We start from the raw sequence: 18,896 nt of genomic DNA, 5'->3' as shown, positions 1-18,896 counted from the left end.
TATTTTAATTCATCCTAGAAATATTTTACAGTAATAGTACTATTTATGAACAGAATAAAGACATACCTTTTCCTAACATAACCACTTCACCTGGTCAATTTTACCTGCTGCATTTAGTTCTTACATCCGCGCTAATTTTACATAATCCATGTGAATGGAATCATTATGCGTACAGAAAATATAATTATAACGCTTGCTTCTTTTCTATTGAATTACATATTTTGTAAAATTTATCAATATAACCTTAAATATGGCCTTTTTAATCAAATAAATATATTTTTTTTAAAAAAAAAAAAAAGAAAAATTATGTAAATTTTCCTTCTTAATTAAATGTATAATTAAAATAATTTTACCATGCTCCGCGTATCTCAAAACAAGTCCTAGACACAATTATTATATGCATATACGTGTCTCTATTATTAGGACGAAATTACTCATGTACTGAACAAAAGACGATATAATGTCCATCACATTCTAATTGTCAAATTGACAACTGATATTTAAACGTAACACTATTTCTTATAATGTCTGTTAACAGGTTCTTTTAATAAAAAAATTATTTTATTTTTCTATTATGCATATTAATTTCTAAAATATTGCAAAAAACACTTTTTTTTTATATAAATTAATGCACAACTTTTTACGAAAAGTACTAATATTTTTGAACAATACGAATAAGGCGACATCATTTGAAATTTTCTATTCATATAAAAACTGTACACAAAATGATAACAATCAATATTCAATGCTTAAGGAAACACTTATTTATTCTTAATGGTATATGTATAATTAAAGAGAAAAAATATAGGTCCATGTATTATTTTATTTATATCACAATGATAAAAAAAAAAATGTTGAACATTTAATCACTCTCTGTATGAATACTTTATAATGTGTAAAAATATAGGATCCATGATGATAAATATAATTTATAAAAAACGTCTCAATACGTATTCTACATTAAAAAATTGTTTCAAGTATATCACCGTCACTGTTCTTTGAACTTCCATCGTTATTTTCACTATTATCAACATCATTGTTTCCATCTGAATCACTATCATCACTAAATACCTCTCTATATCGTGATCTCCCTTTTCTCTCATTACTTTCATCATTTTCTTGTTCTATATCTTCATTTAGCATTTTCAACATTCTTTCCAATGCTTCTTCCTCTGGATCCTTCTTCTTTTTTTCACAACATATTTCCTGAATTATATTTTAAAAATTAACGCAAAAAGTAATTGTAGTTTTATTAATATAATTATGCTTATATAATTTTAAAAAAAAATGAAATGAATATAAATTTTGAAAAAGATAAGTATTTCCTTACTGTTAATAGTAAATATCCCCATGCGAGAATACATAAAAAGGACGCAAACAATAAAATATAAAGTCCAGCTTTATTAGACCCTTCCTCAGTAACATTTGTTGCGTTTCCAGCAGTTTCATTGTAATTGGAACTCAGAAGTACTTTACTAATTATATTACTCAAAGAAGAATTAGAATTTTCACTAAAGTTACTTCCACTTCCTGAGCTTGTGTCATTTCCAAATGTTCCATTGATATCTGTTCCCAAAGTAGCTTGTAATGTAGAACTTATTGTTGTACTGAAACCCTCGCCAAGATTACTGACTGTTGCACTTAGTGAAGATGCATTGCTTCGTAATTCATCAAGTGTGGAATTAATACCTTCAACTAAAAAGGATCCATTAAAAGATGCTTGAGGTGTGGCTTCACTTAGGAGCCTAGAAGAATTTATTCTTAACTCAACCATATTTTATAGCTTTTTTGTTAAATAAATAATCACACTAATATATATAACTCCTAATGACAGTTAAGCACCCTCTCTCTCTCTCTTTACTTATACTTTCTATAGTAGAGGATATTTCAGATAATTATAGGATATGAAGTTAATTTTGAAAGAACAAGATCAGAACCCAGATCCAAAACCAGTTTAAAGATCTCGATATTAGATAGAATAAAAATTATATCCTATGCAGGACTTCAAAATTTTTTGTCTGAATACAACGCAATATCATTTATTTTGCAACTTTGAAAAGAAAAATTGTGCGTATTTTTTCAGAATAAAAAGAATAATAAGTAAAAAATTTGGTGATGAACACTTTGCCTTTTTCTTTTTTATAAGATTTCTTTGTAGATGAAAAATAAATGCATTATGCATATCAAAATTGTTTTGATAAACAGATTTTATTTAGAAGTAATATATAAACATCAAAATTTTTATGCTATTTAAACTTTGATACATGTTTTGTATGTATACGTATTTTTATCACTTGCATGTGTAATGAAAGCATCACTGAATAGTTCTCATTGAAAGAGTATTTTAAAAAAATGGAAAAATCGTCTATGCTTAATTATCGTAGGTATATTATAAACTACAAAATTTGTTAATTCTCAAAAATTTGGAAAAATAGAATAAAAAATGAAAAAAATGCATGCAGAAAAACAGTTGTGTAGAACACATAATGTATACTTTCAGAATTGTTATTTAAGAATATACTTTTATTTAAAAAACATTTACACACTTAGTAATATAAACACTTAAAAACATTTTTAGTGCCTACAGAATATATTTATATATTAACCTAGTTATGTTTAACTTGTTCTACTAAATCATAATAATTACTGAAATTATTTAATTAATTTGGATTTGTTCTACACCCCTTATCTCACAATCTAAGTGTTTAAATGGACTTATGTTTCGCGTTTTAGGGTCTCCTTTAGCTGTACATATGTTTCAATTATTTTATCCTTCATTTTAAGCTTTTTGTGAACTTTTTACATTTCATGTATTTTCCATTTTTTTTTTTTTTTTCTTTTGGGTGGTGTGGTTAGATTGGTCCCATTTTTACCCTCTTTTAACTTATCTTTTATATTTCCATATATTTTTTTTTTTTTTTTTTTTTGTTATATGAATTGTCTGCATATAATACAAATAGTTAAGCATGCTTAAAATGAAAAGTGAAACGATAAGCCACTACTAAAAATTAATTATAATACATTTTTAACCTTTAATAAGAAGAATCTTTATTATTTAATACATGTTTTAAAAATACGACACATTCCAATGAACACCAACCTATTATATATAAAAACAAGGAAGAATAAAAAGCACATTATTGCTAATCTTTAAAAATCGAGAAGAATTTCACATTCTCCCATAAGTATTTATATATATACATTTGCACCATCTAACTTTAGCATCTTCTATTTGTTGCAATTTCTTGTTCTTAGGAACAACAATGCCACATCCATTTTCTCATGTATTAAGTGTTATCCTTTAAATATTTATTCATATTTAAAAAAAAAGCGGAATTTTTTTATAACTTTACGAAATAAAAGGGTATTATTACTAAAAAGTGTAAAATTTTAAAAAATTTAAATGGAAAAATGAAGGGGGATTAATCCAATTCGCACAAATAGAGCTTACATGTAAATCCGCTTTGCAGGTCTAATCAGCATGGGTCCAAAGTGGTAAGAAAACATACAAACCTTGAATTCACAGTGGTATCTTAAACAATAGGCCTGTTTTTAAAATCAAACCAGTTGATTTTCATATCATACTTGTTCATATTATACTTTAAATAATGAGGACATGCACTTTCTTCTGTAGTAGGGGTTTCGTTCTTTGTATCTTCCTCCTCACATACATCATATCCTAAAATATTGACTGTATTTTTATTTAAAAATTTAGGTGAACAAAATGAATTTTTCTGAATATAGCTATATTCAAAAATCAAATTCTGTATTTTCTCTTTAAATTCTAAAATATCATCCATAGTTAAATATTCTAAATAGTGATGCAAATGTGCCTTTCTTTTAAATAATTTATTAAATCTTTCTAAAATTTGTAAAAACGTATTTCTTATTTCACACGAATTAATTAAACACAATAAACTATACGGATGATTTAAAGGAGGAACATTGCATAAGCCTATTTTGGTAGCATCTTTATTATATCTTAAAATATTCAAATTATTCTTTGTTAATAATATATTTTTAGTTACGTCTGAAATGTTAACATTACCCCTAACTAAAAATGCCATAGATAAACTAAGACCATCCTTCGGATTCGCTATAAGCATTTGATTATTATGATTTAAAACATTTTTAAATAAATGATCAAATGTTCTAATATTTTCTGTTTCTATACAAGGACTTAAGGATGATAATATAAAATTAAAAAAGGGATAGGGAATTAAATTTGTACATATTTCATTTATATCTACATTTAATGAACCTTCAAATCTCATAGAACTTGTTAAATTTACAATTACATTAGCCACTATATTATTCATCTTCGAATAATCATTTTTGTCATTTTCTTTATCTTTCAGTTTTTTACTATTTAAAATGTTTAATAATGCATCATTTGAAACGGGTAAAACACAATTCGAAAAATCGTGAATTTTTGTTAATGCGAAAAAGCTATTGTACGGAGATGTTATTACATCATCACAAGCTGATGGAAATACACAATTGCTAAATTTTATTTGTTTGTAATTATCGGATAACATTTCTAAAATATAGGAACCCAAACCAGAACCAGTTCCACCTCCCAATGATGATGTGATATAAAATGATTGTAGAGAATCACATTTTTCTACGTTCCTTCTAATTATATTGTCGATTAAATTTCCATACAATCTTCCATAATGCATATATCCTTGAGACCAATTATTTCCCGCACCCGATTGCTGAGTGAAAATGTTATTTTCATCAAAATAGGAAGAAAGGGAACTTTTCATAATTTCATTTGCTACCCCTGTTTCTGTGTCTATTAATATAGCTCGTGCTTTTAACCTTTCTTTTTTATTTAAATTAAAATTTTCACTCTCATTTTCAAAAAAAGAAGTCACAGAATCGTTCATAAAACTGTATTTTCCTATTAATTCTTTTCTCTCATTTATTTTTTTATTCAATTGTTCCTTAATTGCTACAGACCAAAATTCATGTCCTAGCTGATTACCGCATTGTCCAACGTGCAAAAACAGGATTTCACGCACCATGGAGTATTACTATACTCTTCTTTTTAAGCCAATAATTTTTTAAGAAAATTGTTTCTTTTCCTTGTTATTTATATAAGAATGACTATTTTTATAATGTCTAAATGCATTTCTCTTTTGTTTTTTTTTCTACGATGAATATTTTATTTTTTTTTTATGAACTATTTTGATTTGCTATCCATGAATGCCTATTTTTTTCACTTTTCTTTTTTTCTCTTTATTCACATTTTTATGTCTTCAGCGCATCAAACCCAGTTGTATATATTCGTATAACATTTAAAAAGATATAGTTTTCATTCGCATATCCCCATTTTTTCTTAATAATTGGGGACCTTTATTCTCATTGCCAAATACAATTACATAATTACACACTGTTTAGTGAAATATTATATTTCCTAAAAAGCATTAACGAATAAAGACAAAACATTTTGCACATCATTCTTTTTTTTTTTCTTTTTTTTTTTTAAAACTCATGGTGACATAGAAACATCACAAGACGTTTTTGATAAAAAATGAATGTAGCATCGCAAAAATAATTTAACAATGAAGTAAATTTAATTTTATCACAACAAAATGTAGAAAAAAAAAAAAAAAAAAAAAAAAATATATATATGTATAATGAATAATGCCCAATTTTTCTATCTACTTGGGGTCACTTAAAAGCGATCCCATTGAGGCACAATTAATTTGTTTTATTTCAAGAAGAACATAATTTCCGCCCCCCGGTCTACTCTCCATTTGGTAGAAAAAAAAACGAAAATCCTCAAAAAATTATTTACAAAAGAAACCTCTATACCTAACACTTCACATGTTTCACTCAAAAAGAAGAGTTTTATTTACAAAATATAATTCACGACATGTTTGTTAAACTACATTGTGAAAGATAGACATTCTAAAACTTTGAGACATATACATACCATTGGTAATGTGGTAACCAAAATGAGGTGGAATCTTTAGTTCAGAGAAAACAGAACTTTACATGTATCGCAAAAAAAAAAATAACTTTTTTTTTTAAAAAACATTTTAAGATTATAAAACACCAAGTGGAACAAAATTTCCTCTACACATCCATAAAGTGGATTGCTTAAGTGCTTGCTAATAAGTGAAATAATTGGCAAAAATAAAAGAATTGCTACCATAAATTAAAAAAAAAAAAGAACACCAATGTATAATTCCTTCCATCCTTTTGTCAGTTTCAAAAGAGAAAAAAGCACTATGAAAAAATTATTTTAAAAGTACTTAATTGTTAGCACTTTAAACCAAATGAATAAAAAAAGTATCACACTTGTGAAAAAAACGCGTGCTTTTTGGAACAAATGATATATATGTATATATGTATGTATGTGCACAAACGAACATTATTTCACTTTTTGACAATTCCATAAGTTCATGGATTCATGAATATGTGAGAATAATAAAAAAAAAAAAAAAAAAAAAAAAAAACATGTAGATAGGTAACACCTTTATCATTACCTTCTAATGTGTCGCTTTTAAAGCATATAATTGTAAAAACTCTAAGACCCGATTCAAAATGTATAATCCATGTTGTACCTGATTTTCCTTCAAACTGGGCACAGCATTTCTTAAAATGTTAACAATTGCTGACCTCTTTTCGAAACAGTACATATGTATTTTTTCGAATTTCAGATATTCTATTATAACTACCGCGTGTTAATTAAAACCAAAATCATATACTTATTACACGCTCACCTGAAGTGGGTAATTTTATGGGTTTCAATGAGTGAAGTATTCCGTTTAATCATAACTCGTGCATGTCCTCATGAATTCTTATTTGCAATTTCAAAAAGTGATTATAACTTATATTACAAATTGGAAGATATGCCTCGCGCACTATCTGACATTATCAAAGGGGGAAGCATAAAATTTGCCATTCAAGCAGATAACATATGATGTTTTCATGTTACTACTTAAAGATTTTACTTCATCTTGTCCAATGAGCATTTTATTATCCATATAGTTATACACATTATAATTACGCTTTTATTTTTAAACATACAATAGCTATTATACATATTTATCACATTAAGTCGCCGTTGCATGTAGGTCTCTCAAAATAATAAAACTAGCGTGAATGTATCGTTTTATCATGTGTTAAATTAATGTTCCGTTAGCAAAAAATAAATAAATAAAATAAAATAAAAATGAACCTGTTAGTTTTCACATTCAAGAGAAAAGATACAAATTTTTTTTTGTATATATTATCTAAGTGAATGGGAACGATACTCTTAAAGGTAAAAAGAGGTAATAAAAAAAATGAATTAGCTCTTTTATAGTTTCTCTGTCATGACAGTCTATCACATTTATTTCTAATTCTTAAAGATAAAAGGTACCTATAGCACCACAGTTTTATTTTATTTTACTTTATTTCTTTTATTATATATGCCAACTTTATAAATTTTTAATTAGCAAAAAAATTGTCTTTTTCACAACTTGTGAAGAATTTGCTACTATTATATGGGTATGTTTTTCTATAACTCTACGATACACATATACAATTATTCATAAACACACATTAAAAGAGTCCCCCAATTGACCATATTCTGAGAGAAATATCAAATTGATATAACAATTGTACGTACAAGCATATATATTTAATACTCATTCATTTGAAAAATGTTTCATTTCTGGAATATTTAATTATAATAACGTTTTTTATTAAGCAAATATATATCATTTATTTTTTTAATCAAAGGTATTTAAATTCCTTATACCAAAAGTGTTACAGAAATTTCCCAAAATTTGAAAACATAAAATAAAATTAACTAATAGAAGATTGTTATGTTAAAAAAAGTACGCTTTAGTGTACATAATTTTTTTTTTTTATTAAATATTTTAACAGAAAATTTTCACCCCTACTTTTTTGCAACTTTTTTGATATTACTTCTCATTCTCATACATTTTTCCTTTTTTATATATGAAAATGTTTTGTTCTTTTTTCAAAGTTTGATTTTTTCTGTGTTTTTTTTTTTTTTTTTTTTTTTTTTTTTTTTACATCCCTTTTTAAATTGGATCATACAACGATGGAATTTTTATATCTTAAACCTTTACATGATTTATTCCTTATTTTTTCTCATTTGTTTTATTTTTGTATGAAATATAAAATATAGTTTGTTAGTTTTAAAGTTAAGGGAAAATATTTCAATTTTCAAAATAAATTAAAAACATACATATTATATGATGAATAGTTATGAGTATATTTATACATCCAATATACTCGAACAAGTTTACAATCAAAAACTATAAAAAGGAGCCATTACATAGAAAAATAACATAAAACATATTTTTCACAGTGTTGAAAATTTTCCTATTTTTTAAATGTTGCACGAAATGTATTAGAATTTGTTACCATTTATTATTATTATTTTTTTTTTTTTTTTTTTGTGCTGCATTATTTAATCTTTATGCTTTCTTTTACTTTTTTTTTCTCCCCGACCATTTGCATGATATAATGCATCATCAAATTCGATAAATGAAAGCTGTGAAATAAGCACATAACACAACATAATTAAAGAAGTGCTTTGATTATGTGATTTAATCCCCAAAAGAGGGACCACATACTCATTTGACCATGACCAGTTTTTACTGATACACCAATAATGGATGAATATAACATAGTAGCGATTATTCATTTGTAGTGTTAAAAGTATTTTCACAAGGAAGAAAATATAAACAAATAAATCGAACAAGTACAAGAGTTGAAAAAGTTTTACGATAATATATACATGTGTTAATATCCATGTGTATAATCCATACAAATGTGCTCCATTCCATATTGCACACATTTTATCACAAAGTTCTGTTATCTTATCATTCCAATTAAAATTGTTCTCCAAAATGAGTTTAAACAAAATTAAATATGATGAGCTTGAGGAATTAAGGAGGAAAAATGAAGTTATGATGAATTTGTTAAATAAGCTAATAGCTTTTGATAAGAAAAGGGTTTTTCTATATCCAGTTAATGTACAGTTTGTTCCCGATTACTTAAACATAATAAAAGAACCAATGGATTTCACCACCATGAAACAAAAAATTCAGAATTTTAAATATAGTAACTTTCAAGAATTCGAAAAGGATTTCTTCTTAATTATCAATAATTGTTACACATACAATGACAAAAGTACTATATATCACAGGATAGCGGAAAATGTGGAAAATTATTATAAAAAAATTACCCCAAAAATATATAGGAAGTATGTTAATATACACCTTCTATATAATAGTGAGGATAGGGATATTTTAAATAATGTCTTGTATGACACGAACACAAATGAGGAAAAAACAGCACCCGTAAAAGAAAATAAAAAAAATCTTAGGACGAAAAAACAAGGAAAGGTAGGAAGACCCAGCAAAGGAAATGTAGAATTAAAAAATAATTACACTGATAATATAGATCAATCCAAGAATGCTCTTAATAGCAAAAAAAAAAAAAGTAACAATAAAAATTTAGCAAAAACAGATGTAACTATGAATGTTAATGATAACTTTTATGATAATATATTCGGATCATTTAACATTAATGCCATAAATGACATGTATGCATATGATGATACATGCGGAAGTCTAGAAAACATGCTAGAACAAGAAAATTTTTCCGAAGTATTAGATACAATTCAAAATAGTAATGATAAATCGAAAGATATTTTTAATTTATTAATAAATGTACTTTCTGATAACAAGAGTAACTATTCCACTATATGTAACTATGTAAATATAAGTAAATCATTGCAAAAAGTAATTTTTGGAGACCCTGTTTCGCGCAAAAATAAAAATAGGGAATATTCCCCAACTTGTTGTAACGAAAATTATTCACAATTAACCCAAAATGACAGAAAAAGAGAAATTAGCAAGGTTATTGCAAATGTGGATATAAAAAATAAAAAGATTAAACTGCCAAATGAGGAAGAAACAAATAATCATACTATATCCATTTCCAGTAATAATGCCCAAAGTGATACCAATGAAAAGACAAACACAAGCATTGATAAAGAAGCAAACTGTCCATACAATGAGTCCCCTTCATGTCTACCCAACAATAATGAAAATAACAATTCAGAAGAATTAAGTGAAAATCTTAACAACTCAGACGAATTAAGTAGTGCTAGAGTAAAAACAGACAATTTTCAAGATAATCCCCCAATGAACGGAGAAAATATTGCAAAAAAAGTAAAACCTCCAGATAAGAACAGTAATCCGGAAACAGATTTTGTAACGTACAACATTGAAAAAAAAGAATTAACAATGAAACAACTAAATTATAAAGAAAGCGTAAAGAATTTTATCGGAGAAGAAAACCTTCCCGCATTCATTGATATATTCCCAAATATATATAACATTTTAGACAATGCAGATTCAAAAAATTTATACTATTCTGCTTTTAATGATTTAAGAATTTTCGGTTTAGATGTAGCAGATTTTAATGAATTTAACCAAAAAATTTCATATAACAAAAATTACTTAATGGGAGTTGGAAGATACCACATAAAAAATGTTCTAACTTTGGACAAAAATTTGTCAAACTTAATGCTTAATGAAAATAACAAAACCCAATTTTGCGACAAGTTAAAGTTATATTTGACAAACAATAAAAATAAACGCGAAGAAAAAAATGCAACATGCCATTATAATGATAATAATAGGGCCAAACACTTAGATATAAATACAAAAAAAGGTGTGTTAAATAGTGAGAATAAAACAGAAGATAACTCACAGTTCGAAATGACGAATGATTTAGAAAGTCCCATCATTACGAACTTTGAAAATGTTAACAATTCTCAATTACCCAGTAATAATACTGGGAACTCCGAAATGCAATATAAAGCACCCATAGATAATACCTGTGGGAAGAGAGAAAATACCAGTAGCCACTTTGACAACCCCCATTTCATGTGTAATGATGCAAATTTTGATCATGATTTCAACACAAGTAGTGATCATTTTTCTACTGAATCATCTGACACTGATAATTTGGACATGAGGAACTTTTTATATACGTACAACTCGTTTAACAGGAAATTTTTAAGAAGACAAAAAATTCAAAAAATATTGAAAAATAGAATTGCTAATTTAAGTAAACAAAATAATATGTAAAAGGGTATTACATAAAGAAGGAGTAAACTATTGCCTTCTTCCATGGGGAAAACATTTCACACAAAAATAATGTTCTATTATATATGTTCTTTTTTTATATTATGTTTGTGTAGATATGCATCATGTATATACAAAGACACAGTATGTAACCTCATATTATACATTATCTAATCTGATCCTCACACAATGTTCTTATTCAAATGCTTATTTTTTCAAATGGATATGATAAACTATCATAAAACAGTTTAACACGCGTAATTCAGATAAATTAATAAACTACATGATGACCCCCAGGTAATATGTTTTTACCATGTTGCATAATTACACAATAATGCCATTGTATATTTTTACTTTTTAAAATAGATACCATATCTATTTTTAAGTGACCATTTGTAAAGGTAACGGGATAATAACATGATTATTTTAAAAAGCAACATTTTTTAATAATGACATAAAGGGTGGGGGGAAAAAAAATACTTTAAAATAACGTTAAAAAAACGATTTCTTAGAATATTACCATGGACGTATGTATGAGAAAATTCGCATGAAAATAAAAGGAATGTATTATGTATTTCCCATTTTATATCATAAGCCTCAAACAGAACTAATTAGAAACAATCTATTAAATCCTATAAACTGCATTCGTGTTTTTCCTATTTGTTCACCAATAAATCACTATTTAAAAAATTTGTTTACTAACATTTCCCCCCTTTTTTTTTTCTTTGATATTAAACGACTGAAACGCAAAATGGTTATAAAAAAGAAGAAATAGTGCAACACACAACCGTCTGTGTGCCAATGTGCCTAATATTGCATTTCAAAGGAACGACAATACTATCCTAAACACTTTCTCAAAAATAAAACAAAAAGTGAAGTTAAAATTGAGAAAAAATATGTCTCATGGAAAACGTAGTTCATATTTGTTTTTAATGAATAAGACTAAAAACCTGACAAAGCATCTATCTGGAATTAACTGCTAAAGGAGCACATATTGGTGGTGTCTTTTTCTCGAATAATTCGTTTATTACACTTATGTATATACTTTCTCTCACATATGAACATGTGGCAGGAAAAATACCCAAAAAAATGCAGCATTATAATTGTTGAAAATAAAAAAAATATATGTTTTATAAAGATGATATAAATTTTTTTTTCTTTTTTTTCTTTCGAATGCACATCGCACTTTATCAAAAGAAAAAAAAATTAGCCACATGACACAACTTGTTTTATGACAAAAACAAAGACAAGGACAAAGAAAAGCTAAAGAGGTGAAAAACTGCGTTAAAATATGAAAGTAAATGCTACTACAAGTTCAAAAATTTTCCCCTTTATTATTTGTCATTTTATTTTGCCGTTACACCCCATGCTTTAGCACTTTGCTTACCTCACACGTGGGTACGGTTACACTGATATTGACATTCGATTACTTCTTTTTGCTGTATATCCTTTGACTTATGCATAGATAGACCCTTCAATTCCTTAGAATTTGGGTGGTCATCTTTTTTGCAGCAAAGTACACAAACTTTCTTTCTACATTCGGTGTCATTGTCATCACACCTTTCGTAATCTTCATTTTGATCCAAAGAAACACATTTATTCAAAAATTTTTCAAAAAGCATTTGTATCTTAGCCGCTAAATGATCATTCTTTTTACAATGTTTTTCGCATTGTTTTTTTTCATTACTATCCAACATTTGTGTATGATGCATACAACATTCTTCACAAAAATTTTTAATACATTTAATATGTTTTTCTTTTGTCTCATTCGGATATATGTCAGTTTCACATGAGTACCTTCTATTTAATACATGTACAGAATCTTCACAAGTTCCCCATGCCTTGGATTTAGTTTGTATAAAATTTCCATCTGAATTTGATATAACAGGTGAAAGAAGGATCGAAGCAAATTTTACCTCCCTATAATTATGAACCAAGAACCCAAGTTGACCTGAATAATTCATATCTATATCAACATTGTCTGTGTCTAGTCTTAATTCTTCCTCATTATTATTTATGTTTACCATAACTTTTGATTTATTGAAATTTAATTTTATATTAACCCACTCATTTTGTACTAACACCTTTTTAATTTTGTCCTTATCTGTCAGTTCAGATACTGTTAAAGGTTTGTCATTCCTATAGGCTACAATCCTAACGCTATCATTTGTCATTTCAACTGCATTATAGTTCTCTTCGTTTACAAAGTTGAAAAGAATTTTTATATATTCATCATTATCATTAGTATTATTTTCTTCCTTAGAGAAATTCATGTATAAAGTAAAATATCCATCAGAGCACTTCCTCTGTTTTAAAAGCGCTATGCTATCACGCCTTTCCCTACTCGGAAAAACGCTATCTTTCACATTTTTTGAGCATAATAAATATTCTCTATCATTTCTATCATGGATATCTTCATTCGTTTCTTGATCTATGTACTTGTCATCCTCCTTTTCAAAACTCCAGTCATAATCCACATCATTAATAATAATATATGGAAACAACGTTTCGCTTAAGTAATTTTCCTTATAGTATGGACAATCAGAAAATTCCCTCTGTTTTTTATTCTCCTCCCTTTTTGATAATTCAGAACATGGTCGAGCTATAATCTCTAAATCATCAAAAAATGAACCCTGTCCATGAATTTGAGAATATAAACCAACAGTACCAGACAAGAACCGTTCATCTAAAGATCTCAATATATTAATTTCATTTGAATTTTCATCTACTTCATAAATATCAATATTTGCATGACTTGTTACAATTTTGTACTTATTCCATCTAGTATTTACTGTGACTTCTCCATAGCTCTCCTTTAAAATGTCCACATTTCCATTTTCAACCTTAGACAATCTTTTTATTCCTTCCTTATCGCATACATCAAATAAATAAAAATTAAAATCATCCTTAGCTCTAAACACTATGCCCATACACCCCGTTCCCTTGCTTAACATACTTACATTTATTTCAAAGTCATAAAAATTGAATCCTTTCAATTTTGCATAATATCCTTCACTTATTTCTATGTTCGAAATACTGCTTGTTTGACCAATACTATTTTTGTGTCCTAATATATCCGTATCTGCATATCCCCAAGTGCTAGACACATTTTTTGTTAGTTTTGAATCAAAAATATGGAAATGCAATGAAAATTTCATAGTTTCATAGTTCAATTTAAATGTGCCAAAGTTATGAGCTACTTTTTGCGCTTTTTTTAACTCCTCTAAACGTTCTTTCAACTTTTCCAAATCGTCCATGTATTTTCCTGATAAGTCATATAGATATAATGCTAAATCTTCTGTTATATTGTACAAATTTATAGCATCATCAGTCTGCTTTTTGGATAATAAATCAGCTGGTTTTAATTCCTTCTTAGATTTTTCTATAACTCTTACTGCTTCTTCTTGAACAATTGAAATTACTGAAGGATCAACCCCGTGAATAGCATCAATGTTATTTAACAAATCTGTAATTAACTCATGAAAAATAATGCTTTCTCTATTTTCTTCTTCATTGTGTTTCATTTCCTGTCTTTCTTTTGTCGTGTCTAACCTTTGAAAAAATGACGTCTGTTTGTATTGAAACAAGTCTATAGGACAATCAGCAGATAAATTACTAATTCGTATCGTCCTATGATGAAAAAAGCTTCTTTCTTCCTTAATATCCTGTTCCTTATCATTAGTAATTATATCGAGTAATCCCCCTGGTTCCTTATTTAAAGAAATGGATTCTATATTATTATTAATGGACCCTTCATAACGGTCCATTCCAGATTCAATTGTTACGTTCACTAACCCTCCCTTATTGTCCACCACACCTGCGTGTATTGCTGCTCTACAAATAGAACTGTTATCTGCATATGTTCCTTTACTTCCATATACTTCATTATTTTTAAAATTTTCATTTTCACACCCTAATGGACATAGCACAACCACATTGGTATTTACAATTGAATTAAAATGATCCTCAGTTGCCGTGGTTTCACAGTTTATACTCAAATATTGTACCACAGCATCATTCTCTGTTACATTAGTAGAACAAACTATGGCAGATATATCCGATGTTTCCAAGTTAAAAAATTTAAAAGATCCATCATCATATGATATTCCAGCAGTTTGTCTAACTTTTGTGCTATTTGGTGATTCAGATGCTTTTAAATAAATTAGCGTCGTTAAATCTATATTGCCATTTAACAAATCATGAAACTTTCCACTACAACTGCCATGATCACAAGAATAATCATAAGCTAATGGAATATTGTTTTTTCCATTTAACATGAATCCCATTTTTTTTAACGATAAAATTAAACTATTTAGTTGACTTTTTGATCTTAAAATCAGTGGTTCTAATCCTATTTCAGCACAATGTTGTCTAATATCATCCACTGAATTGATAATGTTGGTAATTAAATGATCTGGGGATTTGGAGGAATTTCCATTCCATATATATATAGATGTACTTGAAAGCATGTCACAATATACTCTCAAAGGTTCGGGTGCACATTTGGGCTTTATCCAGTAAAATCCTGATTGGGGTATTTCTTGGGAATTTTTAATAACAGAACAATCGCTAGCTGGGTAGGAAGATGAATCACCAGGAAGCATACCTAATTTTAGTAAATCGTTATCATGAATTAAATTCACTGATGCTAATGATGACAACTTTTCATTTAATTCATTTGCCTTTTCCTTAGATACTTTTAATTCCTCATCATATTCTTTTTTTTCTTGTAAACAGGTTTCAATATTAGGTAATAATTCTTCCAATTTCGATAATTTCTCACTGATAGAATTTACATTTTTTGATACATCATCTTCAAGATTAATCAGTTTATTAGTTAATTCTTGATCAAATTCAGTTATATATTCAACAAAATATTTATCTCTAGCATCATCTGAATTAGCTGCATCTCTGCAATAACGTAATACGGTTTCTAAATTGTTCGCCTGAACTTCTATGGATCTTATTCCATACAAAAACTGTTCTCCCATTTCACCATGTTTAGGATGGGGCTTAATCATTGATATCTTGATATACCTTGTTTCTACATTTTTTAATGAATCTATTGTTACAAAGCTAGGATTTGCTAAATTTTCAGCAATGGTTTTATACTCATGGTTGTCTGTACTGACACCTATGCTATAATGTAAAGGAGGGTATTCCCAAAAAACTTTTATTCTTGATATTTCTGCATACTTGTTTAAATCTAGAATGAAGGAAACCAAGTGATCATAGTTATCTGCAAATGTTGCGGAAGCCCAATAGCTATTCAAGTTTCCATCTATAGTATTGTCAGGATTATGATCATCATCCAAAATTGAATTAGAATCAACGGACACATCCATGTTGAGAAGAATATCATGAATTCCTGGTACATTTCCATATATGTTATTTTGTGAAATACATAAAGGTTCACCACTTCTCTGTAATCGAATTTGTGAATTAGATTCAAATATCCAATTAGACTTTCCATCACCATCTTCCAAAGCTCTTAAACAATCATATAAAACAATATTGTTATTTTCTAAATTATCTAAATTAACAACAGATAAACACTTAGGAGGGTCGCTAAAGGCACTAATTATTTGATTATTAGAATTGGTTTTCCACAACTCTCTACCGTCTCCACTTGCTAAAGCATTTATGCATGAATCTAATATAACAGAGGTATTATCATTATTTATCAACCCTTCCTCTACTTGTAAACACATTTCATTATCACTTGTAATGCCTGATAATAAGATAAAATATGGATCCCCTCCACCAATAATTTTCACTTCCCTTATTCCAAAATATTTGTGAATAGAATTTTTTAATCCAATTCTTACAAATGTAGCTTCCTCTATTTTTTTAAAAAAGTATATTTCTGCAAAAGAAGCTTCGTTTCCAGAAACTCTCTTATAAGGAATAACATTTTTATAATTTTCTCCATCACTAGACACAGATATGCTTACCATTTCTGGACTGTATTCCCATGATATTTTTACTCCTTTTATAAATCCCTTTGCATTTAAATAACCAGTCCAAGTAATTTCTTCATCCTTTGCATGATTCCCAGAACTACACCAATAACTGGGGTTATTTTGTATAGCTCTTTTCGCATCATAAAGAGAACTTCCAGATTCCTCTGAAATATATGTGGATGAAGCGAAGGAATCTACAAACTTGTAAAAATTTGTAGCAGATTCTTGTCCTCTTACAAGGCAGCTCAATAAGATACACCAAAGCACTGAGAATACATAATTCATTTTGCTAGCACAAAAATTTTGAACTAAAAAATGGGATAAAATGGGGTTAAACTATGTAATATATCGTATTATAATGTAAAATAATGAAAAAGGGGGTCACACAAAGGTCGAACCAAAAAGGCACCTAAAACAACCTGATCAAATAGTTAGAGGAAAACCATAAGTTGCCTTGTCCGCATACAATAATATATCAGTAAATTTACTAATTCTTTGGATAAAGGAAATATAAAAATAAAACTTAATTTGTAAGATAAAAATTAAAAACATAAAAAGGTGACAATGAAACTAGTTATTCAACGATTTATACAGTAAAGACCTGCATCTCTAAAAAGAGAATAAATAAATAGAAAAGAAGAAAAAAAAAAAAAGGTCATAAAGATGATTGTGGTGATGATAGAACAAATTTACATAAAAAAAATAGCATGATAAAATAAAAATTATTCTAAATATGAGGAAAATTACAAAATACGTGTGTATACATACGTATATATTTCCTACAGAATATGCAAATTTTCGGTTCTCAAAAAAAAAAAATAATATAATAATTTACCTATATTCTGACAAGAAAAAGAAAAGGAACTAAAGATGGAATCAAATAAACAAACAAAAGAAAATAAGTCTAAACAATAAATTATATATCAATTTAAAACATATAAGATCGCAAGATATATATATCTAATCTAAATTCTAGACAAATTATAATTCTTAATTTTATAACGTCATTTGTGTTAACATATACAAAATGTAAATATTATTCTTTATAAGTTTTTAATTTTCCTTTAATTTTATATTTCTTATTTTTTAATATTCTGGATTTTATATATTTCTTTAAGTGTAAATAATTCTTTCATGTTTTAATAAAAGAATACATCACTTTGTGTAGACAAACAAATAACATATGCTTCTTGGAAAATAATTATGTTACATATAAAAAAAATGTGAAGGTTGGGAGAGAGAGGAACATCATATTGTTTGCATAACTCGCATATAATTAACAATAAATTGAAATAAAATCAAATATACTATGAGATAAGAATGTAACTTTTTCTTTGACCTAATTTAACTTTTAAGATAATTTCGTTTCAGACCTGTTGTGTATATACACCTTAAAGTAATAAAAAGAGAAGAAGAAAAGAAACTTACGCACTATTCTCTTCCGAACAGTATAGATAATTAAGTTATATGAATATTCCTTAAACTTTTATGTATCAAATAAATCCCTATTAATTCCCTCTAAAAAACGTTAAGACTTAAACTGTAAACCGAAAGCATGTTTTCTAAAGATATATCATGCAAGTTGAACATATATACATGTGCTGAAAAAAAAAATATGGAAATATATATATGTAGAATGAAATTAATACTTGCACAATTCCAAGTAACGGATGTTATTTTAAAATAGTTTTCGTTGTTATATCAAATTTAAAAATTTGCAAGTACTATGTTTTTATTTTATATAACCGCATATAGACCATTTGAAATTAAAAAAAAAAAAAAAAAAAGGATTTTGAGAATG

The 18,896-nt window shown here is 27.3% G+C and overlaps 3 protein-coding genes across 3 annotated transcripts; 1 reads left to right on the top strand and 2 right to left on the bottom strand.

Annotated features, from left to right (window-relative positions):
* Nucleotides 1-3,533: 3,533 nt before the first annotated feature.
* PGO_127180 (tubulin epsilon chain) lies at nt 3,534-5,030 on the bottom strand (the record flags this gene model as incomplete). The annotated part of the gene is made up of 1 exon (XM_028689508.1): nt 3,534-5,030. The coding sequence occupies one exon, from the start codon at nt 5,028-5,030 to the stop codon at nt 3,534-3,536; it is 1,497 nt and encodes a 498-aa protein (XP_028545309.1).
* A 3,852-nt stretch (nt 5,031-8,882) lies between these two features.
* On the top strand, nt 8,883-11,135 carry PGO_127170 (bromodomain protein; the record flags this gene model as incomplete). Its single annotated transcript, XM_028689507.1, has 1 exon — nt 8,883-11,135. One exon carries the CDS (start codon nt 8,883-8,885, stop codon nt 11,133-11,135), a length of 2,253 nt encoding a protein of 750 aa, XP_028545308.1.
* Nucleotides 11,136-12,520: 1,385 nt separating this feature from the next.
* On the bottom strand, nt 12,521-17,380 carry PGO_127160 (LCCL domain-containing protein; the record flags this gene model as incomplete). The annotated part of the gene is made up of 1 exon (XM_028689506.1): nt 12,521-17,380. The coding sequence occupies one exon, from the start codon at nt 17,378-17,380 to the stop codon at nt 12,521-12,523; it is 4,860 nt and encodes a 1,619-aa protein (XP_028545307.1).
* Between the last annotated feature and the right edge of the window lie 1,516 nt (nt 17,381-18,896).

Source organism: Plasmodium gonderi (genome assembly GCF_002157705.1).
Source record: "Plasmodium gonderi DNA, contig: Chr12, whole genome shotgun sequence".
NCBI classification, from domain to species: Eukaryota; Apicomplexa; class Aconoidasida; order Haemosporida; family Plasmodiidae; genus Plasmodium; species Plasmodium gonderi.
Note: the sequence above shows the minus strand (reverse complement) of the source record. Positions and strands in the feature narration are given on the sequence as shown.